Consider the following 27,677-nt stretch of genomic DNA (forward strand, 5'->3'; position numbering starts at 1 on the left):
AGATCAGGTTATACTGTATTGATTGATCTTTACTAAGCACCTAACCATTAATACCATCATGCTGTATGGACCAATTAAAATGATAGCAAATAATGCTGAACTTGTTTGATCATGCTTTAAGCATATGTGACATAATTACAGAACGACTTTTCTTCAAGGGCCAATTCAGTCACTTGGAATCCCCACAAGATGATGGGAGTTTTGTTGCAGTGTTCAGCAATTCTTGTCCGAGAAAAGGTATCTACTTGAATTATTTTTCATAATGTTGATATTATGAGCTTTCTTTGAGTTCAATTGTTACAACACAGTAAGGATGGTTTAGCTTCTTTTACAACACAATTCTGCACATGTATTCAGTTCTAAAACAAACATTATTAACTATTTTGGCAAATGGTATGAATTGCTAAAATTGTCACTTTAACTTTCTTGAAGAGGACCTTTGTCTCGTCATCCAGAAGTAACATAATTCTAAATCTTATGAAGGGGAACATTTGTAATAAATTATAATCATACATCTCCTTCTATTTCTATGTCTGTTCAAAACTCCTGGCTGAACCCCTATGAGAAAATCTTTTTTGCAACATTTTCAAGTTCTGTTCTTGTGGCCTGAAGGTGGGGCACTGCCTTAATTTGAGTGGAACTTTGTATGACAGAGGAAACTCTCCACTGTTTTACTAATTAACCTTTCACTGATGGACATGGTTTTGTATAATAACCTACCCATGGGCAAGAATCATAAATTTCAATCCAGTTAAGTTTTTGGTCTCAGATTTCCCAACATTTTTTAAGAGTTTTAGATTAAAATTTATCTCTAGACCCATAGTATTCAGACACATGCTCAGAAGCTTTCCATATTTACCTGGGTAAATAATTAGTAGGTTGGATGATCCAGTTGATTGGTCTAGTTTTGCACTAGAATTTGGATTTGAAACCAGCCCAAGCTGATGAATGTCCCTTCTAGGCTAGTAATACCCCTAGGGAACTGAGTTTGAATATAGAATCACAGCACAAAACACCAAAAATAAAATTTCATATGGATATTGTTCTGATGTTGATATGGAGCCAATTTTCATCTACTTCAGACATTAACTACAACTAACTTGTTCGTATTTGGTAAACACATTGTACACTGAGTGTTCTTTCATTCACCTTTTGAGCACTGAAAAAAATGTAACAATAACTGTGATTTTGGAAAAGGTTTGTAGCTCAGGTTGTGGATCAGGCAGTAAGTTTGCTCACTGAGCTGGTAGATGTGTCCTCAGACATTTCATCACCATGCTAGGTAGCATAATCAGTGAGCCTCTGATGAAGCACTAGTGTCTTTCCACTCCTGGCAATTCTAAACCTCTCATCTTTGCTTCTTATCATTTACTTTTGACTTATTTCCATATCAGTCATGCGCAATATTTGTCAAGATTGTGGGCACTCTTGTCTTTTTCACCTGTCGCAATGATAGTCAAGTTCCAATTAAGATTCAGGTTATGGTTTATACGATATGCTTTCATCGTGGTTCAAACTCCAAAACATAACATAGAAGGTCTTTCTTTTGCCCACAATGTTTAGATTCAGGATCAAAATGTGAAGTAGATTTGTGGCAAACAAGTGAATGAGTTAAAAATATAAAGAGATACAACTTACATTGATAGCTGTTTATTAATACGCAAAGGTTCTCTTAATGCGAAGCACTTACTTTGCTTACATCTTTTAAACAGGAACTTGGATTAAGAAGCTGATATTGGGTGAACTTAGTAGTATTAGGTATGAACATACAAAATTTGGCTGATTGCAAGTAATCCTCCAGGGTTATTTCACCTTTCTAAAGACAGATTGTTCATCAGCTAACTCATGGGAAAACAGTGAAGTTTGAGACAAACACTGATGAATGGCATTGTGTGGAGTTTAGGTGTTTGTCTCGTGGGGTCCGGGCCAATGCACCTCAAACTAGTGAAACCACAGTTTGTTGGAGAATGGTACAAAGCCAGGACAATGGTGGAAATATGGCAGTGGATTTCATGCTCTCTGTCTACCATCTACTTGCCTGTCTCTGAACAATATGAAAGTTTACAGTGGGAGTAAAGAGAGGAACAACTAATGGCCACTCAAGATCTGCAGGCCACCACTACCTTCAGTGGGGGAGGCCCACACCATTTGTAAAGCCCAGCAGTTTTAGTTGCATACGCTGTTGTCAGGTCATGGGAGGGACTTCTTTTGCTGGTCTTTTGGGCCCATCAAAGTCACTTCTACCCTCTGCTTAGCCTCGTGAAATTGGCCTACCTCCACCTGTTTCACCAATGTTTGAGATCTTTACACCTAATAATCTTTTGCCTTCATAGTCACAAGCAAACCACTGACATGTACATTCCCTTTCCTAGATCAGCAGTGTCACACATTCTCTTTAGTAACAAGGCATTGGTAGATCATAACATTGAGCCTTTCCTCAATCCAGCAGATACTGAAAAGACATGCATTGGTGTTTGATTGTCTTCTATTTTAATGGTAGACTATGAATATACCAATCCTACTAAGAATCTGACTTTTAAACCAGCAATAACTCTATTTAAGCAAAACAAATAAATGGAAAATTAACAACCTGATATAGCAAATTATACACTTTGATATTATCCTTGATATACAATACAATAAATAATCCTTCCACTTTATCTCCAAATGTAAAGCATAAAACAAGTTCACTTGACAATGGAGTTCAATCTGACTGATGAGGTAGCACAGATTTAAGATATTCAGTTCCTCTGTTACTACATTTCAGTACCTACCTCAAACACTTATCAAATAGCAATCACATAAAGTAGCTAGGCTTCAACTTAGGCTTTTGGTTCAATTGATTTAATTGTTAAGATGGAGGATCCAGAAGAGTAATTCTCTTCATACAGTGTTTCTGCTGAATGATTATGGCAGAATGTATGTACTAAAAATCTGTGCAGAGGTACTTGAAATAACCGATTTCCATTATATATAGAAAATTGAGTGACTAATTATAATAATTCAGCATGTCTATGTACTCAGTAGATATCCACAGATGAATGCACCAGATGGCTGCTATGTGCTGTATAGTTTAAGTTACACCAGTCAATTAGAAATTAGTGAATAATTATATTTCTACCACAGAAAAAGAGAGCATTGGATGCAACTAAATTTGTAAATTCACCATTTCTGTACCTCGTCGTCTTTGTCCCAATTATAAGTGTAATTGAAAGAAATTATCAGAGAAGTTCTGACCACTTTAGTATGTTTGACTTTTTACAAATGCAATATATTTTGGTAAGATTTTAATTTATGAACAGTGTGAGGTGGGGTGAAAATTCATTCGGAGTTTAATTTAGATATTTGTGTGACCATCAAACACCGTACATGATTTTTTTTCTAGCCTCAATTGTCAGAATTGCTTTTTTTCTGCTTTCCCCTTACAAGCACCTCCTGCATTGGAAACAATCAACCAAAGCAGTAGAGGAATTACTTCAAAAAAATACAAAAGGTTTCTTTTAATTCACAAAATTATTTGACTCAGCTCCAACATATGAAGCAATGGGCCGGATTTTGCTCTCACGAGTGAACAAATGACACCAACCTGTTCATCTTGTTTATGTTTGCTCACAGATTTTCTAAGGGGCTTTGCACTGAAATATCCTGTACATTAAAGAACCAAAATGACACAACACTGTCTGCAGGAAATTTAGGACCTGTATGTAATAATTGTGCATCTCCTTAACGAATCAGGATTGAAGAATCATCAAGTGTTAGAATCATACAGCATGGAAAAAGACCCTTCGGTCCCACAGTTGCACGCTGACGAGACATCCCAATCTGACCTAATCCCATTAGCCAGCATTTGGCCTACATCCCTCTAAACCTTTTCTATTCATATATCCATCTGGATGCCTTTTAAATACTGTAATTGTACCCACCTCCACCACTTCCTCTGGCAGCTTGTTCCATACACACACCACATGAGAAATTTATCCTTCAGGTCCTTTTTAAATTTTTCCCCTGTTACCTTAGACCTCTGCCCTCTAGTCCTTAATAAGCAATACAGAGTCTGAACCAGGATGTCTCTGTTAGAATATTCAATTCAATGTCACATTAGGTGTTCAAATCGAATGAAGAGCAGGAAAGGGAAGTTGGAATAAGGAATTGAGGTAGGAGAGATAGTAAAAAAAAGGAATTTAATTTTTGTTATTTGTTAAACTCCAGTTTAGCTCTGAAGGAATGAGACTCCATATCTGTCAGAGTTAATTTACAATTCCAAAGAAGCTATTTGGTATAACATAAAACTTATTATGCATTTAAAAAAATAAAGTTTTCAGGACTGGATAAACCCTAACATTTTCTGGAATATTTAGCAGGCATATAATTACAAGTGTATGAGGTGATCTAAATAGATTTTCAGATTCATTGCCTAGGTTAGTCAGCCTTGTCGGGAAACCCTGCTTCAGGCTGTACGTTGCTGATACCTTGTTTGTAACTTCGTTAGTATGGAACATTTTCTATTCAACCTGTGCAGAGATATTATTATACACTGGGGAAGGTGGGAATTAAACCCAGACATAGGAACACTACCACTGCACCACAAGAATCCCATTAGTTTGAGAGTTAGTTATTTTAATGTGTATCAGGTATGGATCACTTGGCATCTGTCTTGGCTCTAAAAACAGAAGAGTATGGTTTCAAGTTTCAAGTTCCATTCCAGAACATAAGTATTTCAGAAAAAGAAGCTGCATTGTTGTTTGGATTTAACATTAGACCAATGTTGTGGCTAAGTAGAGAAGATCCCAGCTGCATTATTTCAAATGGCAGGATATTAGCCTTGATATCAGGACCTATATTTATTTTTCAATCAACAATCCAAAAAAAGATAATATGTGAAAAGATGTTAATAGATTGTAAATCAGCTACATTTCTTATATTGCAGCAGTGACTAATTTAAAAAATGACTTCAAAATGTCTTAGGACTTCCTATGGTTATACAAGGCCCTATGGAAATTCTTATCAATCTTTATTTCCATACTGCTGTGATCCATTCCCCAACTTGCACTCTCTGTAATCCTGAGATCATCCAAATGCTATTGCCTTATGTTTGAACGTGCACCATGAACTCTGTGCTCACTGATTTTCATTCGTTCCTGATCAGGCATTCCAAGGTCTTGCTCCTTCCCTTCTCTGTAATTTGGCCCAGCCCGACAACCCTCCAAGGTCTCTACTTTCCTCTAATTCGGCCATGTCTGCTTCCCTGATTCAATTGCTCCAGTATTGGTGGCTGAGCTTTCAGCTGTGTAGGCCAATGCACTGAGCTTTCCTCCTCAATACTGTCTCCTCCTCTCTCTTCATTTACGTGATTCTTCATAATCTAATTTTTGCACCAGGTTTTTGGCTACCTATTCTAATACCTTCTTACATGACTTTGTGTCCAATTTTGTAAAGTACTTTCAGATGTTTTGCTACTTTAGAAGTACCATACAAAGGGATCAAAGGATATTGTGAGAAAGTGGGAACAAAATACTGAGTTGGATGATAAACCTTGATCGTATTGAATGGTTTACCAGACTCAAAGGGCCAAATGGCCGACTCCTGCTCCTATTTTCTATATTTCTATATTTCTAAATAAAAGTCAAAGCTGAGCAAGTCTCATCATCCAGAGTTGAATTGAAGAGGGTGCAAATTAATTAGACATGCAGCCCTATTATAATATTAAGGAAACACCCATCTTTCTGGTATCATATTGATTGCCCGCCTGTATCCCCTGTTCTGCCTCTATAAAAGTGGAAGAGGGCTGATTGGAGATGGGTTGGATCTGGATTCAAACTTTAACCTCCCACTTGAAATAAACTTGCCGGGTTTTTTTTGTTAAAGTTCTCCTTGTGTTTTACATGAGGATTCTTCAATCTGATTGGTTGAAGAACCTTACCAGTACTAATTTGTGCATGCCATCAATATCCTGTAGCGGGGGGGGGGGGGGGGGGCATCACAAAGAGTATGATGCCCAATGACAGAAAGTTGTCGCCCAAATCCCATGGAATTTCAAGGACAAGCATCGTACTTTTACCACTGATTATAAAATATAGGCCATTGCATTTGGTTCAAAGTATAAGTTTACATATGTAGCCAAAGTTATAATTTTGTTTTAATGCACAGTAGCAATGAATATAGAAGGTAAATCAAAATCAAACTGACAAGTAACTTAATGAACTTTTGATGTCTGTTTCAAGTCACAATTCCCAGTTTGGTTGTATTTCCTGTGAAAGTTCTAATCTTACTTCTAATTGTTTTTAAACGTTTCAACCAAAGTGATAGTTACACAACTCTTTTCATGAAGTTATAAATTAGCTGTTTGGCATGAAAGTACAAGCATAATGGAACCTTTGATTATTCTGATGCTCCTAGGCCCAACAATAGAATATTGGGATTTAGGTCAGGGTCAAATTGGGTCCTAGTCCCAGTCAACCGACAGTAATTCTCCCTCAATTGGCCAATTGATGGCCAGGGGTCTGTTTAACAATGAATTAAGAAGAGTAAACAGGATCTATAATAGGTTCTCCAACATGAATGGAACTGCAGCCACTACTGTAGTTAAAGGACAGAGCTGATACCTTTGTTCTGAGGCATCCTTTCAGCAACTTGAAAAAAAATATTGAATTAGGACGTGGCCACAAGATCCACCAATGTGGATGGGATGTCCATTCAGAAAGTGGCTCCTACTAGGCACATGAGGTGAGCTTCCAAAACTATCTGAAGCACTGGTCTGGTCGAGGACCTGCTGGAAGATAGCCCTTCTAACTCTGATCCTATTTCCAAGAACATGGTAAATTGGCAAGCCTGACGGCGAAGTGAGTTAATATGCCAGCCTGACAATGGGGTGAAAATTCTGCTCTAAGTAAAAATAAACTCAGATTAAAGTGCTAAAATTGGTAGGCTAAACTTAATGTGTGGAGTTATTATGGCTGTTAAAATCTAATTAAGGTCTAAATTGAAAGTATCAAGTCATGGTAAGCGGTATTACCACTGGGAATAAGAACTGACTGTTACAGCTAGTGTTAGCAATAATAATGCTGAAAAGAGTGGAAAATACATTTTTGATGGGGTAGAAATGGCTGGCTGATTAAAACGTGGTTCTTCATGCAAAGAAATTAACAGCACTCAGGGCAGAATTCTCTTCTCAGCAGGACTAGCGAGAGAAAAATCAGGCAGTCAGCACTCTCACTGTTACCCTGCCATGAGATGCCACTTCTATGATTTCCCACTAGAACTGAGATCAGGAGTATAATACATTCATGCAAATAATTGTGGTCATTTTATAATTAGATGCAAATGATGATAATGCACAATTTCTGTCACTTACACATTAATAATGCTAAGAACTAGGAATGCCGTGCACACATCCTATCCTAAGAGCTGCAAAGAGGATTTCAAGCTTCCGTAGCAAATTTGTCCAGTGCTGCATTAGTGATAGTGCAAGGTAAGGCAAAAACTTTAAAATAAAAGTTATTTTAAGTTTTGACACTTTTGGTAACTTTGCCAGCTGTGCACAGTATTGTGTTTCTGCACCTTTCAGATGTTTCAGCTATGCTAGACTCCGTCAAATTCATTCAAATGGTGCTGACCCTGAGAAACTGGCTACGGTCAGAGATGGCAGTGGTGTGAGAGGGCTATGGTCTACCCAAGTTATATGCCATTGTTTCCAAGAAGAAATTCCATCTGCACATTCTTTAAACACCCAGGAAGGTGATAGGTTTACATGACTGTATTGCAATGTAGGAAACTGTAGGACAGGAAATGGGTTGAATTGGGTTTTTTTGGAAAATGTGATGACTGCTGTGTGGTTTTTCTGCTGAAACAGCAAAGCTAAAAATAGAAGTAGTATTGGAATTTTATAAACTTTCAATAAGGCATCTGTAACTAAAAGAACTGTCAATTTTTTTGTTACCTGAAAAATAAAGTGAAAAGTTAAGCATGAAATTGGTAGATAGTAAAATCTACAATATATTATAATTAAACATGGGAAATTAAAACCACATTCTATTTGCCAAAAATCTTAGCTTAGACTTACTGCTGGAAATACGAAAGAGAGCTGGTAGATGTATTCAAATAAAAATGACAGGACTTTGCCACATTATTTCAGCTCTCGAATATCAGATGGTATTGGAACTCCACAATATGACAGGCAGTATGATCACGGCAGTAAATCTAGCCTGTGAAATTTAATGCATGCCTCATGTGAGTGTCATAATTATTTTACTTTAGCCATCATACTTTAGATGTCATGCTTCATTATATTTTCTGATTAATTGTAAAACTGCCACCAGAAGTCTGATAGCTTTTAAAAATTATTTTCAGGAAATGAGCATCAAGGCCTGCCATTTATTGCCCATCCGTATTTGACCTGAGAATCTTTTCCTGAAACATTTGGTGTACCAGTTTGATTCAAATGTGTGCGCTGCTATAGGCTGTTAAGAATGAAACATGTATGACTGGAGTCACAGGGAGGGGAGACAAATTTCCTTTTCTTAACTGAGCCAATTGAGACTTTAGGCCCAATGCCCATTATGGACACACTTGCTGATCCCAAATTTAGATTTTAAAATCCAGTTTCTCTTTTCAAACTGCTATGCAGTGATACGAAATCTTGTAGATTATTAGTCCAGTAACATAACCACTCAGCTATTGTACTTATGTTAAAACATTTGCAGATAATTTCTGTATATAACCCACATTTATTCCTGAAACACTTGCCCGTCACACTTTGTCGAAAACCTCTTTACTATCACAAAGCAATGTTTTGTGTAATAAATTAAAAGCAATGCCATGGGAAATATGCTATGGCATATTGTGCAAAGCAAAGATTTACTATGTCCCTCTAACATTGTAGCATTCTAACAAGTTTGTCTTTGTCTACTTGCTACCCTTAAACCATAGTTTCTATATTTATCTCCCTTTCAATCCTCTTTACAGGGCATCTTGTATCAAATTGAGGTGCTACTTAATCTTGTTTCATAGTTTTTGCTGTGAATATTGTGATTCCCGCTACCAAACCTTTTCAGCTGGAAGCACAGCTCTGATCCCATTGTTAGTCCTGCTGTCCCAAGTTAGACTTTAGCTCCAATGTCCCACACTCCAAGCTATCCTCCACCACTTTCTAAATTACAAGCGCTATGTTCTAAGCATGAATGGGGATTAGCTTTGAGTTGTTTAAATTCATTCAGCACTGTAAGAAATAATTTCTCTTTTAAAATAATTCAACTAAAAGCAGAAAAAAAACCCAAAGGACTGTGGATGCTTAAATCAGAAACAAAAGCAGACATTGCTGGAAAAGCTCAGCAGGTCTGGCAGCATCTGAGAAGAGAAATCAGTGTTAGCGTTTCAGGTCCACAGAATTGGACCTGAAACATTAACTCTGATTTCTCTTAAATGGTTCAGGTCCAGTTCTGTGGAAGGGTCACGGGCTCTGAAACACTAACTCTGATTTCTCTTCTCAAATTCTGCCAGACCTGCTGAGCTTTCCCAGCAACTTCTGTTTTTGTGTCAACTAAAAGCAGTTTCCTCATCATAACTGATTGCAACCATTTTAGCTCTCCTTCTCCCCCTCTCCAAAACCACAGGAGTAATTGGCAGATGATTAGATGTTTGAAAAAAAAGGCAATGCCCATTTGCTGGTTTAGCTTTGTCTCCCAAGATGAACCTTAACTCACTGGTCGATAGTTTCCAGGATTTTACTTCAATCCTCCTTCTGCATGAGGACATAAGAGTTAGGAGGAGGAGGAAGCCATTTGGCTCCTTGGAACAGCTCTTCCATTCAATGAGATAATAGCTGATTTGCTCGAGGTCTTATCTCCACTTCCCTGCCTGTCCCCTGCTGCTTTTGACTGACTTGTCAATCAAAATTTGTGTAACAGCCTTAAATATATTCAATGACCCAAGCTCCACTGCTTATGAAAAAGAGTATTCCAAAGGCTAACAACCCTCAAAGTAGAAATTCTCTTCAACTCCATCTTAAATGGGAATCACCTTATTTTTAAACTGTGCCCCATGGTTCTACACCATTACAAGGAAAATTCTTCTCGTCATCTATGCAGACAAGCCCATCAGAATTTTATATATATATCAATAAGGTCATCGAATATTTTTCTAAATTTCAATGAGTATGGGTGCAATCTGTTCAATTTTTCCTCATAAAACAAGCCCCTCATCCCAGGAATTGGTCTAATGAACCTTCTGTGAGCTGTTTCCAAGTCAAATATATCCCTCCGTGAATAGGGCGACCAAAGATGCACCAAATACACTGTATGTATGATTTCATAAATGTCTAGTACAGCAGTAATAAGACTTCCCTCCTTTTATATATTATCACTCTTCCAATAAAGGCTAATGTTCTGTTTACCTTCCTAATTATTTGCAGTGCACACATACTGACATTTTGTGATTGGTGTATAAGGATATCTGCACACACTGCATTGATGCATTTTATAGTGGTTTTACATTTAAATTATGTTCTGTTTTTCTATTCTTCCTATTAAAATGATTAACCTCTTTGTTTTCCCACATTATACTCCCATCTGCCAAATTTTTGGCCACTCATTTAACCTATCCATGCCCTTTGGAAAACTCTGGATTCTCAAACCGGTCAGCAATATTGGTAACAATAAAGTCAGTCCCTTCATTTCAATCATAAATATAGTTTGTAAATAATTGAGGCCCCAGCACTGATTCCTGTGACACTCCATTAGTTACAGTTTGTCATGGTGAAAATCAGCTGACTCTCTGTTTCCTATTAGGTAGCCAGTCCTCCACCCACGCTATTATTTAGTCTCCATTACCATAAGGTCTTATCTTATGTAATAACGCTTTTTCAGCACATTATCAAATTCCTTTAGGAAATCCAAATGCACGGTCTACTCCTTGTCCTTTGTCCGGTCTGATTTCTATATTGTTAATGGACTCTAATAAACTTGTCAAATGATATTTCTCTTCCACAACTGACATTGATTCTGCCTGATTTCTTTCTAAAAAAGGCTATCCCATTTGCCATTTCCCAGTCATCAGGACTACTCAGGACATAGCAGGCTATTTTTGTTACATCAGTGTGCCACGTACTTGCACCATTTTTTCACTCTCCAGGAAGAACTTAAATCTGAATTTGATGTCCTCTTTGCCTTGAAATTCATTAATTTGGTGAATGCCATTTCCTTTGAGAGCTGCAAACAATCTATCTGAGTTTAATACTTGTTTGTTTCTTGAGGTAAAGATTAAAATCCTTTCTTAATCTGTCCAATTCTTCAGTCATATCCTTGTTATTATTTATAATCTTATTCCATCTTCTATTGGTGTTAATTGTTCTATTGCTTAACTGTAATTCCTAATATCAGCAAACTTTTATGAACTTGATTATTTTGAATGTTTTCTGCAACTCTGATTTCTGAGATCATTTCAGCAAGCCAAACACCTTTATTTTGTAAACCATAAGTGCTTCTGAACTTAACTGTTCCAGAAAGTAAATACTTAGACTTCCAAGCCAAAAGGACAAGGCAGCATTGAAGGTAAGGAGGTTGATGATAGGAGACAGTGAGGTCTGCAGATGCTGGAGGTCAGAGTTGAGATTGTGTTGCTGGAAAAGCACAGCAGGTCAGGCAGCAACCAAGGAGCAGGAAAATTGACGTTTTGGGCCAGAGCCCTTCATCAGGAATGAGGATAACGACAGCCAGAGTGGGCAAGGAAAGACAGAGTATACAAGCATTAAGAAAAAAGAGCAATTAGGTTTAAAAGGAGAAAAATAATAACAAACCTAATGGTTCTTATTTAAATGTGCATAGCATTTGAAACAAAATAAATGAAATAATGGCACAAAGAGATTGTGGATATAATCTGTAATAATTACAGAGATATATTTGCAAGGTGACCAAAGCTGGGAACTCAAATTTAGATTAGATTACTTACAGTGTGGAAACAGGCCCTTCGGCCCAACAAGTCCACACCACCCCGCCGAAGCGCAACCCACCCATACCCCTACATCTACCCCTTACCTAACACTACGGGCAATTTAGCATGGCCAATTCACCTGACCTGCACATCTTTGGACTGTGGGAGGAAACCGGAGCACCCGGAGGAAACCCACGCAGACACGGGGAGAATGTGCAAACTCCACACAGTCAGTCGCCTGAGGCGGGAATTGAACCCGGGTCTCAGGCGCTGTGAGGCAGCAGTGCTAACCACTGTGCCACCGTGCCGCCCACAAATTTAGTGGCATTTGAATTTTCAAAAGGATTTGCAGGAAGGAAATGGTGGTGGAGTAACCTTATTAATGCAAAGATGGAATAAGTACAATAGCAGATCATGACCTATGATCATATTCGGTAGAATGCAAATGGTTGGCAGTAAGAAATAACAACAGGAAGAACAAACTGGTGGGAGTAATCTGTAAGTTCCTGAAAAGCAACTGTTTTAGAAAAGAGAATAAATCATGATTTAATAAGAGGAAGTAGAAAAGACACGACGTTAATCATATGTGACTTTAATCATCATCTTGCAAAGACAGTCATAAGGAAGAGTTCATAGAATGTATTCAGGACAGTTTTCTAGAAAAATATGTTGAAGCTATTTTGGATCTTGTAATATGTAACGAGGCAAGTTTAATAAATCGCCTCAGGGTAAGAGATCCCCCGAGGAACAGTGACCATGGCATGGTTGATTTCAACATACAGCATGAGAGTGAGAAACTTGGATTACAAACAACTGTGCTAAAATTAAATAAGTGTAATTACATAGGATAAGGATGGAGTTGGATGAAGTGAAATGGGAAAGGAATTAGCAGAAAAGCAAAACAATGTCAGACATTTAAGAATATAATTCCTGACTCACAACAAAGATATATCCTAGTGACATGCAAAAATTGTCAGAAGGGGTAAACAGATCACAGTTAACCAAGGAAGTTAAGAATAGTATCAAGCTGAAGAAAATACAAATGATGTGGCAAAAATTAGTGGTAAACCAAAGGATTGGGAAACTTCTTAAAACCAACAATAGATGGACAAAAACAATATTAAAGAGGGAGACCACAAGGGCAAACTTGCAAATAACTTATAAATAGAAAGAGCTTCTTTAAAATATCTATAAAGGGCGAAGTGAACATAAGCCCTTTATAGAAGGAGGCTGGGGAAATAATAGTGGGGAAATAGGAAATGGCAGAAGAGCCGAATAAATGCATAATATCTGTCTTCACGATACTAGCCATTAATAGCGCTCCAAACATATTAAATTATCAAGGGTTTAAATGTTGGGGTAGAGTGACAAAGTAACCAAGAATGATAACTACCTCTAAAGGAAAAGTGCTAGGGAATCTAATAGGCTGAAGAACAATATGATGGGTATGATGGGATGCATCCTAGGATTTTAAAGGAAGTAACTACAGAAATAATGGATGCATTGGTAATAATTTTCCAAGAATCCTTAGATTCTGGAAAAGTCTCAGAGGACTAGATTGCCCATGTATTAAACTTATTCAAAGATGGAGACACAAACATAGGTGACTATAGTCATTGTGAAAATGTTAGCATATATTATAAAGGAAGTATTAGTAAAACATTTAGAAATGCACAATCTAATTAAACAGACTTAGCATGGCTTCATGAAGCCTGACAAGTTTATTACAGTTCTTTGAAGAAGTAGCAAGTAGGATAACTAAAGGGGAACCTGTAGGTATAATATATTTGGATTTGTGAAAACATTCAATAAGGTATCACACATTAAACTACTAAATAAGATGAGTCCATGTTATTTGGGGTAGTATACTAACATGGATAGGAGATCGGCTAACTAGTAGAATACAGAATTGGATAAATAGGGACACTTCAGGATAGCAATGGATAACTATTGGAATCCCACAGTAATTAGTGCCGGGGCCACATTATTTACAATACTTATTGATGAATTGGATTGTGGAACTGAATGTAATATCATTAAGTTTGCATGTGACACAAATGGCCAGTAGTCAGGTTGACGCAAAATGTCTTGACAAGGATATAAACAGATTGAGTCAGTAGGCGAAAGCTTGGCAGATGGAATATATTGTGGAAAAAATTGAGGTTATGCAATTTGGCAGAATGAATATAAGAGCTGAATATTATTTAAATGGGGAAAGATAGCAGACAGCTGCAGCACAGTCCGATTTGGTGGTTCTTATGCATCAATCACAAAAAGTTAGCATTCAGGTCCGACAAGTAATAGGAAAAATCAATGGAATGTTGACCTTTACTTCAAAGGGAATTGAGTATAAACATACAGAAGTCTTACTAAAACTATCCAAGGCACCTGGAATACTGTGAAATGTTTTAGTCCCTATATCTAAGGCAGCATATACAGACATTGTAGGCAGTCCAGGAAAGGTTCGCAAGATTAATTCCAGGTACAGAGGGCTTTATGTATGAGGACTGATTGAATGGGTTGAATCTGTAGCCAGTGGAGTTTAGAAGAATGAGAGGAGTCCTCATTGAAACTTTAAGATACTAAGGAACTTGATGGGGTAAATGTAAGATATTGTTGTCCCCTTATGGGACAATCTAGGACCTGAGGGCATGAACTTAGTTGGGAGTTGCCCATTTAAGAAAAGGATAAGGAAGAGTTTCTTCTCTCATAGAGTAGTGAATCAGCGGAATTTGTTACTGCAGAGAGCTCTCCAGGCTGGGTGATTGAGTATATTCATGGCTGAGGTAACCAGAGTTTTAATCAGTAAGGGAATTGATAGCTTTGTGAATAAGGTAGGAAAGTGGAGTTGAGGATTATCAGATCAATCATGATTTCATTATATGAGGGAGAAGACTTGATGGACCAAATGGCTGCCTGCTGCCCTTACATCTTGTGGTATTTTGGTCTAGAACAGTGTTGAACAGCAAAGTCTCTTATTTCATAAGGAAGCTTTCAACTGGTAATAACGACCTTGGTCTTGTTTGTTTCCACAATTTCTCTGAATAGTCTGCCTTTGGAAGGCTATGTTCATCAATGGAAGTAATGAGTGAGAAGAGATAAAGATGAATGGGGATCCTGTAGATGTAATATGTCAGTACTTCCAGAAGGCCTTTGATAAGGTGCTGCACAAAAGGTTAATTCATAAGGTTGGATCATATGGGATTGGGGGAATTTGTTAGCTTGGATAGATGACTGGCTGATGGACAAAGACAGAGAATCAGCATAAAGGTTTTTTTCTGGTTGGCAAGAAGTAACTAGTGGGGTGCCACAAGTTTCAGCACGGTGGCTCAGTGTTTAACACTGCTGCCTCACAGTACTAGGGACTTGGGTTCGATTCCAGCCTTGGGTGACTGTCTGTGTAGAGTTTGCATTTTCTCCCCTTGTCTGCATGAGTTTCCTCCAGTTGCTCTAGTTTCCTCCCAAAGTCCTTGATGTGCTAAATTGCCCATAATGTCCAGGGATGTGTGGGCTAGGTGGATTAGCCATGGAATTTGCAATGTTACAGGGATAGGATATGGGTCTGGGTGGTTTTGATGGGCCAAACGGCCTGCTTCCATACTGGAGGGATTCTGTGATTCTGTGATGACTTGGAAACAGGGATAGAGGCTCTATAGCTAAATTTGTGGATGACACAAAATAAGCAGTGAGGAAATAAGAACCTTACAACTGGATGTAGATATGTTAGGAGAGTGGACCAAAAGGTGAAAGGTGGAGTTTTGCGTGGAGAAGTGTGAGATCATGTATTTTGATCGGACAAATGGGAAGGCAATCTATTATCTAAATGGAAAGAGACTTCAAAATGCTGTGATGCAGAGGGATCTGAGTATCTCATTCATGAGTCACAGAAAGCATGCAGGTACAGTAGATAATGAAGAAAGTCAATAGAACATTGCCTTTGATAGCTAAAAGAATAGAATATAGAGATAACAAAGTATTGTTGCAGCTAGGAGAAAGTGAGGACTGCAGATGCTGGAGATGTTGCTGCAGCTATACAAGAGACCGAACCTGGAGTAATGGGCACGGTTTGGTCCCGTTATTTGAGAAAAGATGTAGTGACATTGGAGGCAGTTCAGAGGAGGTTCACTAGATTGATCCCAGAGATGAGGGGTTTGTCATATGAAGAGAGATTGAACAGTTTAGGCCTATGCTCTCAGGAATTTAGAAGAATGAGGGGAGATCAAATTGAGATAGTCAAGATGATAAAAGGAATGGATAAAATAGACATGTAGTGAATGCTTCCTGTTGTGGGAAATTCTGGTACGAGAGGTCATAGTCTTAGGATAAGGGATAGCAAATTTAAAACAGAGTTGAGGAGAAACTACTTCTTCCAAAGGGTTGTGAATCTGTGGAATTTGCTACCCCAAAGTGCGGTGGATGCTGGGGCAGTGAGTAACTTTAAGGAGGAGTTAGACAGATTTTTAATTGCTAACGGGTTGAAGAGAAATGGAGAGAAGGCAGGAAAATGAGGGCAAAGAGCATATCAGCCATGATCGAATGGTGGAGTAGACTTGATGAGCCAAATAGCGGGCGGCACGGTGGCACAGTGGTTAGCACTGCTGCCCCACAGTGCCAGAGACCCGGGTTCAATACCCGCCTCAGGCAACTGTCTGTGTGGAGTTTGCGCATTCTCCCCATGTCTGCGTGAGTTTCCTCTGGGTGCTCCGGTTTCCTCCCACAGTCCAAAAATGTGCAGGTCAGGTGAGTTGGCCATGCTAAATTGCCGACAGTGTTAGGTGAAGGGGTAAATGCAGGGAGGTGGGTCGATGGTCGGTGTGGACTTGTTGGGCTGAAGGGCCTGTTTCCACACTGTAAGTAATCTAATCTGAATTTAGAAGACATCAACTGGAGATAATTATAATGAATGAAGAGAAACAAAAGTGGCTATGTCATCCAAATGATCCTGATCTAGATAGTTTGTCATATGTCCCTCAATAGTCTGAGTGCATCCTATGTTTTACTATTATTCCTCTTAATATTTTTAAACTTCCTAATTTCTTCAATCTAATTTAAAAAAGAATCCTAAATGCATAGCATTCTGAATGATTACATTTTTATTATGGTAACATGGAGTAAGATAAGTTATTTTTTGTTCACAGGGTATTCTCCAAGGCTGCAATCAGATGTGTGCGGGCTATTTGTTCCAGCAAGATAAACAGTACGATGTTTCCTATGATACAGGAGATAAAGCAATACAGTGCGGCCGTCATGTGGACATTTTCAAGTTTTGGTTGATGTGGAAGGCGAAGGTACAGTAACCTGGGCTGAGGTCTTTTATTACCAGCTTGACATGTTACATATACCTGGTTGTCTGACTTTATGGAGAAAGTGAGGACTGCAAATGCTGGAGATAAGAGCTGAAAATGTGTTGCTGGAAAAGCGCAGCAGGTCAGGCAGCATCCAAGGAGCAGGAGAATCGACGATTCTGGCATGAGCCCTTCTTCAGGAATGAGGAGAGTCTGCCAAGCAGGCTAAGGTAAAAGGTAGGGAAGAGGGACTTGGGGGAGGGGCGTTGGAAATGCGATAGTTGGAAGGAGGTTAAAGTGAGGGTGATAGGCCAGAGTGGGGGTGGGGGCGGAGAGGTCAGGAAGAAGATTGTAGGTTAGGAAGGTGGTGCTGAGTTCGAGGGTTGGGACTGAGATAAGGTGGAGAGAGGGGAAATGAGGAAACTGGAGAAGTCTGAGTTCATCCCTTGTGGTTGGAGGGTTCCTAGGTGGAAGATGAGGCGCTCTTCCTCCAGCCGTCGTGTTGCTATGGTCTGGCGATGGAGGAGTCCAAGGACCTGCATGTCCTTGGTGGAGTGGGAGGGGGAGTTGAAGTGTTGAGACATGGGGTGGTTGGGTTGGTTGGTCCGGGTGTCCCAGAGGTGTTCTCTGAAACGTTCCGCAAGTAGGCGGCCTGTCTCCCAATATAGAGGAGGCCACATCAGGTGCAGCGGATGCAGTAAATGATGTGCGTGGAGGTACAGATGAATTTGTGGTGGATATGGAAGGACAGAACCCCACTGGTCCTCACCTACCACCCCACCAACCTCCATATACATCATATCATCCGTTGTCATTTCCGCCTCCTCCAAACGGACCCCACCACCAGGGATATATTTCCCTCCCCTCCCCTATCAGCGTTCCAAAAAGACCACTGCCTCCGTGACTCCCTTGTCAGGTCCACACCTCCACCAACCCAACCTCCACTCCCGGCACCTTCCCCTGCAACCACAAGAAATACAAAACTTGCGCCCACACCTCCCCCCTTACTTCCCTCCAAGGCCTCAAGGGATCCTTCCATATCCACCACAAATTCATCTGCACCTCCACACACATCATTTACTGCATCCGCTGCACCCGATGTGGCCTCCTCTATATTGGGGAGACAGGCTGCCTACTTGCGGAACATTTCAGAGAACACCTCTGGGACACCCGGACCAACCAACCCAACCACCCCGTGGCTCAACACTTCAACTCCCCCTCCCACTCCACCAAGGGCATGCAGGTCCTTGGACTCCTCCATCGCCAGACCATAGCAATACGACGGTTGGAGGAAGAGCACCTCACCTTCCGCCTAGGAACCCTCCAGCCACAAGGGATGAACTCAGATTTCTCCAGTTTCCTCATTTCCCCTCCCCCCACCTTTTCTCAGTCCCAACCCTCGAACTCAGCACCACCTTCCTAACCTGCAATCTTCTTCCTGACCTCTCCGCCCCCACCCCCACTCTGGCCTATCACCCTCACCTTTACCTCCTTTCACCTATTGCATTTCCAACGCCCCTCCCCCAAGTCCCTCCTCCCTACCTTTTAGCTTAGCCTGCTGGACACACTTTCCTCATTCCTGAAGAAGGGCTCATGCCCGAAACGTCGACTCTCCTGCTCCTTGGATGCTGCCTGACCTGCTGTGCTTTTCCAGCAACACATTTTCTGTCTGACTTTATGGTTGGGTGGATAGTTTGAACTAAAACTGAAAAGAGAAAGCCAAAATCCCAATATGCAACAAATGAGAGGTTAGATAAATGAAACAGATGTAACTTACTGAACTATACCAAGACAAACTATGAAGGATAGGAATTCTGGGTCTGTGCTTATGAATTCAGAAATGTCCATGGATCTGTTTGAAGAGATTTGGACTGGGAACATGGTTAGAATTTCTAACCCCTGAAGTTTTGGCTATAATTAGAGGCAGATTTCTGTTTAGAACCATTAAGTTTTAAATTATTTTGAATACATATTGCCACGTTTCCTGAATTTGAGCTTGTGATTTTAGTTTCAGTTATGGTTAAAAGTGAGCTATGCATTAACTTGGGTCATATGTTGTTTGCAGGTATATTTTTTTTCTTATTAAAATGTCAATATCACCATTGGATGGTGCTTCTGTAAAGACTGCCAATACCACATAGAACATTCTGGAAAATCATCTCTTACAGGTTTGCAGCATAGTATCAGAAGAGGTTGCCTTGGCAACAAATGTGATCTAGTTACAGCACTGCAGAACATTAGAAATATTTGATATAGTGGAATTGACTATCTGATGGTTATGTGCACAAGTACCAGAAATTGCTTCCTGCACCTTGACTGTGAAATTTAAGGTGGGGTACATCACCCTTAATGTATATGACTTCGAAGATCTGAATATTTAATCATTAAACAGCTACTAGTACAAATTTTAAAATAATGTAATTACAATTTTTAAAAAATATAAATCTACATGATTTGTTTTAGAATCCCAATTGACTTAAAAATCTTTATAGTAATCCACAGTCTCAGTTTAAACAATCAGGAGAGTGTAAAAGATTTACTTCAAAGTTTTGTGATGATTTCCAGATAGAAAATATGAAGCCTGTATTCTTCTGAGCTTCTCTGATCAAGAGTAGGGGCAGATGAACCATGTGCCGAAAACAGGAGAGAAAACAGAAAGGTTTACAGCAACCATAACTGTCACAAACTCTGGGACCTCTGCCCACTGTTCAAAAGAGTTAATTGCTTTTCAAAATCTGGACTAGAGAGAGAAGTGGAAAGAAGTTATAGTATTGAGAGGCTGGTCCAACAGTTTTGTAATGGTGGGAACAATTGGTTAGGAACGTTAATAAATAGACAGATAAAGTTTTAACAAAAAAGGGAAAAGAGCTGCTTGGAATTGGTCTTTGTAAGAGGGTAACTTTCAGGGTATAGACTATCCTGGAATAGTGTGAAATTGGTAAAAGGAAGTATTAGAGTGTGGAGGCACTGGGCTGAGTGTGGCAGGTACAACTGTATTGTGAAAGCATTGCTGGGTGTGGAAGTATTTAATGGATATTAAGGTGGAATAGCAGAGACAGTTCTGGAACAAGAAGCATGAGGTACTGGTCACAAGATGCAGAAGTATTTGGGATGGGAGTTGAAGTATCCAGAATAACTGATGAGAGAAATTTCACAATATTTAGAGCATGGAAAGTACCATGCAAGTAACTCTGTTAAATTTGTTTGAATCAGAATGAAAAGGCTATAGGATCCTTTAGTGACAGGATTCTCAAAAGTGCAAAAGGCTTTAGATTGATCACATGCTCTATTTACCATTAAATACAATACATTTCAAGAAAATGTATAATTTCCTCAACAAGCAGCTACAATGGAATGTTCCATACCACATCATGCATTTAAATGTTCATTTTATTTTGAGTCATTTTGTTAAGAATAGAACTATTCAAATATAGAAAGCAAATATGTACCTGGCTGCTGGTGATAAATTCCTGTTAGCTACAACTGATACTAGCTGTGTGGTTCTCTAGCATTCCAGTAAAACCAAGATACAATACAACTTTTTTGGATACCAGAAATGAGCACATTGTTCAAATATGAAAAGCAGGTTTAAAGTGACTCAGTAGCTCTGGTGGCTAAGGCATTAGGGAGTTGAACAATAATTTAGGTTGAGAGCTGAATGCTGCAAAGTTTTCCTTTGGAAAGGGGGCTTATATAATATAAAAGCAAGGTAACAGAAAGCAATGAGGGAGGAGTGAATACTACCAGAAGGAACAAAACGTTGCTGAAGAGAATCCTTAGCTCATCCAGAGCCATCATATTTGGAACATCTGTCTTCAGAGTGTCAGCCTTCTCAACTTCATGAACATTGCATTTCAACCTAGAATCCACAGCATTCACAATCTCCTGGGCAAACATTTAAACAAATGCAACACACTGATTACATTTAACAAGGCATTTATTTTCACAGCTATAAACAATTACAAGACCATTGAAAGAAACATGTGAACTTCAGCAGCTTAGGTTATTTCTTGTCCTCAATTATTATAGTATCTGATCATTGTGTTTGTCTTGGTGCCACTGTCTAATTTTCTCCTAAGTTCAACATGCGATTTTCAGTATCTTGTGATTGTGATGTCCTATTCCGATATACAAATTCTGGGAAGAAGTAGATGAGTGTTGCATCTCCAGAGTGTTTAGTAGGAAGCTTCTGTCACCAGATAAGGGAATTGGCCTGTTGACCTGTTATTATGCATAACAGAGTGATCTGGTGAGCACTTTTCCGTAGGATTCATACTGGACATTGGCTTTCCAAAGAGAGTGATTGGTACCAATAAGACTTGTTGTTCTCCCCAACTGTTTGCCGATTCGGTCCAAACCAGAAAATTTAGTCTTGTCAAGAGAATCTGCATGGAAAGACAAGGTGCTCTTCCTGCTGTCTGAATTGGGGTTGTTCCCTGTTTTACTGTTGGAAGCTGCTGGGTGACTTGTATTGGAGTAAGACCATTGGTGTTGCACTTACCAAGTTCCTGCAGTTGGCCAGATGCTGTACAAAGAGAGGTTTTTTTCCTACAGCTGCTTGGGGGGTAATGCTCTGCAGGTTTTAAAAATCAAATCTGGATCCACTAATTCTTCTGTTAAGGCTGACATCACCTATCCTCTGTTTAGCAGCATGAAGTTTACCTTATTCCACAATTACCCCCTCCCTCATTCTTTTAGCCAGGAATGCTTTGCACCTGGTAAAGATCTCACTTCCACAACCTGGAAATACAGGAGTCTGATTGACCACCTCTCTCTTTTCCTTTCTTTGTAATATTGCATCCATATGTGAACAAAAAGCAGAAAAGTTAATGTAGCAGAAGCAGTTAACTGTTTGCAGTGAGGTTCACAATGCTTTCCAGCAAAAAAATGGCAGAGTAACAGAATTGTGAACCTAAACCTAGCATGTCCCTTCTTACCTCCATTTCTGCTTTGCCCTGAGCATGAGTGCACCGATTCAGAGGCCTGATATTGTCTGAAACACTATCCATGAGTGCTCAGCAATGGAATATCTCAGCAATAGGGTAACAATGCAACGAAGGTATTAGCAGGAGAGAATAAAATCATAATGCCAGATGTTGCTACCAAGGCAGAAAAACTGTCAGCTGCATGTGAAAGATGAGAGTATATAGGTGGCTGTGGATGGTAGTAAACACGAAGGGCAAAATCTTATCAGACTCAGACTGACATGGGCTATGATGAGATGATTGGTAGAACAGCTGGGGTATTTGGTGAGGCCTGTAGATTCATAGAGATGTACAGCAGGGAAACAGACCCTTCGGTCCAACCTGTCCATGCCGACCAGATATCCCAACCCAATCTAGTCCCACTTGCCAGCACACGACCCATATCCCTCCAAACCCTTTCTATTCATGTACCCATCCAGATTCCTTTTAAATGTTGCAAAATGTTGTACTAGCTTCCACCACTTCCTCCGGCAGCACATTCCATGCACGTACCAACCCCTGCATGAAAAAGTTGCCCCTTAGGTCTCTCATATCTTTCCCCTCTCACCCTAAACCTTTGCCCTCTTATTCTGGATTCCACCACCCCAGGGAAGAGTGTTTGTCTATTTATCCTATCCATGCCCCTCATGATGTTATAAACCTCTATAAGGTCACTCCTCAGCTTCCAATACTCCAGGGAAAACAGCCTCAGCCTATTCAACCTCTCCCTATAGCTCAAATCCTCCAACCCTGGCAACATCCTTGTAAATCTTTTCTGAACCCTTTCAAGTTTCACAACATCCCCGAGACCAGATTTGCACGCAATATTCCAAATGTGGCCGAACCAATGTCTTGTACAGCCGCAACATGACCTCTCAACTCCTGTACTCAATACTCTGACCAATAAAGGAAAGCATACCAAACGTCTTCTTCACTATCCTATCTATCTGTGACTCCACTTCCAAGGAGCCATGAACCTGAACTCCAAGGTCTCTTTGTTCAGCAACACTCCCTAGGACCTTACCATTAAGTGTATAAGTCCTGCTAAGATTTGCATCTTGAAGTCAAATTCATCTCACTGTATCTTGTATGCTTTTCTCAAGTGGCATAACAAAATTCACTAGACGGTGGTGATTTCCCAAATGATGTTCATTGTTGCATATTAAATGCCTTCCTAAAAACTCAACTTGCCATGGTTTGCAATCTTGCCAAACATGCCATGGAAACCACCTATGGGGAAAATTCAACTTTGAACCCAGAGCGGTTTCTTTGCACTTTCACCTCGTGCTTGTTCAAAAAGACCTCCCTGTTGGACAATGGACATCAACATCTCTGGCATGCTCCATGGGTTTGGCCACATACACGTCATTTCCACTGATATTAGCATCCAACATGTCCCAGCCTCTACAACCCTCTTGGTACATTTCTGAACCACTTATAGGTGCTGTTGCTCTTCACTATTGCACCTTTGATTGCACTGACAGCTTTCATTGTAATTCTCCAGAAGGACACTGTGCTCAGTGACATGGACCCAGCTCATGGACTGGACCAGGCTGCATCCTCTGGCTGTTTGCTTGCTCTCATAAAGCTCTTTCACTCTGAGCCTTTCTGGATACTCACAGCACCCACGCATTGCTTGCCTTGACTTTTTACATATTGTCCCTTCAGTATCAGGGATACCAGGTTCAACTTACTCTTGATTTGCCTCGGTAGTGCAGACATCTAGCCAGGAAGCTTGCCATGTTGTCACCAGGCCTCAGCCTAGTCAAGGTGAATAGCCTTGCCTCAAGGGATCCCGACACAGTGAAGTTAAAGGCAGCCTCCAATATCAGTCCAGGTTCTGTTGAGGGCTGTCAGACTGAGGATCCTCTGCTATTAAGGGGTGAGGAGCATGACAACTGTCTTGAGCCTTTCGACCCTGTGGTTGATGATTTATGTTCTTAGAATGAGAGAGAGGCCGATATTACAGGAGGCAAAAGTGGGTGGACCAACAATTACTTTTGGTGCAGGTGGAGAGTGTAGGCAGTGTAGAGGGTTTGCAGGGCTAGTGATTTCAGAGGTTGGGATTCACTCAGTGATTGAGGGAAGGTGTTGCAGATGGTAGTGAAAAAGTGGTGGAGCATGAGCTAATTCAACTTCTTCCTATATTGCTGGGCATTTCTGAGATTGCTCTGATCCAGGTAGTCTCTGCTGTTGGTCCTGAGGGATAAAGAAGTCCCACCTTTAAACCAGGCCCTGCAGGAGAGCCTCCAGGGTGATGCCCACAAAGCAGGACTCCAATTTTCTCTTGGTTTGCCATGTCGATGGCAAAATGTCAGGAACTGTGCATGGCAGCTCTGGCTTTATAGCATGTGTCTGGATACACAATGACCTGGAGCAAGGAATGATGGCTAATTCTGGTATCTCCAGTAAGCAACATCTTAGTCCAGGAATGGCTTATAGTAAGATGGATTAGTGATTCCTGATGAAGGGCTCTTGCCCGAAACGTCGATTTCGCTGCTCATTGGATGCTACCTGAACTGCTGTGCTCTTCCAGCACCACTAATCCAGAATTTGGTTTCCAGCATCTGCAGTTATTGTTTTTACCTTATAGTAAGATAGGGCAATATTGTGCGTGATACTCAGCATAAGGGCTGAAATGCCAATTAATGTGGTAGGTTTGTTAAGAAATGGCAAGAAAACTCATTTGGCCTGGTGATGAGAATCATTCCACCAAACCCAGTGCAACTCTCTCTTAGTCAGATCACCTTAAGATTCAGCCCCTAGGATTTTATGAAAGTCCCATAGCTCTTTTTTACTGCAATTTGTTCGTCAACCAACACACTGACTGTTCTAAATGAAAGTTAGTGTTCTGCCTTTGTCTAGCCCTGATGCCTTAAAAACCATAAAAATCAGTAATAATTAGAAATGAATGTGTCTGTTTTGAGGAATGCAAGACCTGTCAGACTCTCTATGTTATTTGCAAGTTGTACATTAGTTTTTCCAGGAATTGCAAAACAACAATCCCTTTATATCAAATCTGCACCTCTGAAAATTGTGTGCAGGTTGTTATGTTATAACACGCATTTCATCAATATGAATTCACTGTAACGTGACTGACAAGTTGGGGATGCTGTTTCTACAGTGCAAGCTTTTAAAACTGTGTTAGCTGAAACGTGATTACATTGCCAACATTTTAAGCCCTGTTTCTAAAGCGTGATTTTTATACAATGCAGGGTTGCACAAGAATGCAACCATTGTGTTATAGAAGAACTGACTGTAGTAGCAGTTGTATATCACCTGTCCAGCATGTTTCACCAGGTGCATCCATTCCAGGTTGCCTTGTTCAGGAAATATCAAACCATTATCCTAAAGAAGAGGACTCGGCTAAATTTGAATTTGTGAACAAGTGAATCTTACACTTGGCAGAGTGTAAATGCCACAAACCGACAACAGTTTCTTTCTACAGAATCAACTCTATTTGAGCAGTGCGGAGGAGCGAAAACTGTCCTTCATTGCTTTACTGCTAATGGGAGGGAAGAGAATTTATTTCATGCCACACAGAATCCTGATGTTTGTGATCTGAGGCTCATCTGAAATTGAGTCAAGGGTCAATTTCTGGGCAATTTTTATGGAGACAGCACAGGGAGAGGTGGTGAGGCTACCTACTCAAATGGCAGGTGAACCATATGAGTTATTATATGATGCATAAGGTCTTCGGTCAGAGGCCAACTGAGATTTTCCTGCTTTGTTCATGATTGCGACTGTACTTTCACACCAAGTCAACAATGTACCCAGCTAAATGTTTCAGTGCATTTGGATCATGTTGCCAGTGAAAAAATGTAGTAATCAGATAATCGCAAGTAAAGAAAATGCACTGCTTCTAGTGAATTTTGTGTAAGTATGTGCGGCTCAATCATATTGAGTTATCCTGTGTTGCAGTATGCAGTTGGTAACTGTGAACTGCTTTATATCTTCTCTATTTGACTTCCATTGCTTTGAGTTGGGCGAGATTGGCTGCTGACTAGTTATCACTGATTCTATACTATTAGACAAAGATCTACTTCTTAAAGTCGTGATCCTATTTTTGTGGCTCCTTTCAACTTTATGGGTTTAGCTGGTGGCAGGTGAAATGTAGATTTCTGTGTTAAAAAGAAACTTAGTAGAAGACTTGGAAAGTGAGGGACTTTTTGAAATCTGTCTCGGGGTGGAGAAACACACATAGGCAGGTGTGAAGTGATTTTATTTTAAGACTTTATTAAGCCCACTTGATCTTTGTAGATAAAGTTGTACAGAGAGAACATGAGAAAAAGGTTAATCATCTTCTGAAGACTTTTGCATTAAGGTTAGCTAGCATCGTGGTTTGTCAAAAGATTGAACAAAGCATGAATGACCCCAGCTTTTCCTTACTTTTCCTTATAATTTGGTTGATGCTGCAGGTGAAGTCCTTTCACAACAGATGCTACCGGCTTTCACAGGTTTGCTCATATCCAAACAAGACACACCTTATCACTGCTACTTCAAACTTGAACAGGCATTTGTATGGAGTATTAAAATGACCAGCTTGATATTGGCAAGTGCTAGCATAATACAGTAATAATAATGCAATAAGTTCTAACATAAACTACTGTGCACTTTCCTCTCTCCTAAACTTATAATGGGAACATTTATTCTCATATTGCAAGCTTCTGATGGAGTGTCTGAAATTTCCAGTTTGAACTTTGAGTTCTTGTCATTGCAGGATTACATTTATGAGACTCTGTTTAATAATTCATTGTTTTTAAGAAGTCTTGTTAAGGTTCTTCATTCATCCTATTCGATGAATTTAACAAAGATTACAATGTATGCTAAGTAGAGGTGGTATGTGCTTAAAACACTATATCAAATAAAGGAGCTTTCACATCTATTAATAATAATACAGAATAACACTGCATAGTAAATTCAAACATGAGTCCGCAATGGTTGAAGTAGATTTATGCAAAATGCGCTTGAAATTTTGAGGTGGACAATATATGCAGGATCATTGTTCTTGGATAGTTTATTGAGGATTTTTAAATAATTTACATTGTGCAGTCACAAAAAGTGTTGATGGAATTTTAGTGGAGGCCATGGTCCTGCCACTCACCTCCTTGATGGCCACTAACTGGTCTAGGTCATGACTTCTACCTCAATCTGAGAGAAAATCCCACCTCCCAGAACTGCCAGCTTTAGTGATGGATAGGCATCTTCCAGTTGTCATAGCAGTATTAAAAACAGTAGTCATGATTGGATTGCAGCCAATTCCTCATGAGAATTGTTGTAGGAAACTGGACTGGTAAATTGGGTGGGTCTATGAGACATTTTTGGTTTGTCAAGGAACTTGGGAAAACAAGTGGTGAGATAATCACCATTGTGAAGTTACTCCAAATGGCACAGGATACTGGAACAGGAGGTCACTTAATGGCCTCAGTTGGCCTGAGGATGGGCACCTGGGCCACCTGACACCTACTCCACCTCATTAAAGTTCCACCCTCGCCAACCCTGCTGT

General features: G+C 39.8%; 1 protein-coding gene across 5 annotated transcripts in view; it reads left to right on the forward strand.

Annotated features, from left to right (window-relative positions):
• Positions 1–27,677, forward strand: part of LOC140482217 (glutamate decarboxylase 1) — a 64,342-nt gene that overhangs the window by 24,928 nt on the left and 11,737 nt on the right. For all 5 annotated transcript variants that reach the window (XM_072579309.1, XM_072579310.1, XM_072579311.1 and 2 more), the window contains 2 exons: positions 159–237; positions 17,061–17,210. In XM_072579309.1, the coding sequence (XP_072435410.1) occupies positions 159–237; positions 17,061–17,210 (229 nt within the window). The remainder of the gene's footprint in view (positions 1–158; positions 238–17,060; positions 17,211–27,677) is intronic.

This window comes from Chiloscyllium punctatum, chromosome 10, assembly GCF_047496795.1.
Source record: "Chiloscyllium punctatum isolate Juve2018m chromosome 10, sChiPun1.3, whole genome shotgun sequence".
Classification (NCBI taxonomy): Eukaryota; Metazoa; Chordata; class Chondrichthyes; order Orectolobiformes; family Hemiscylliidae; genus Chiloscyllium; species Chiloscyllium punctatum.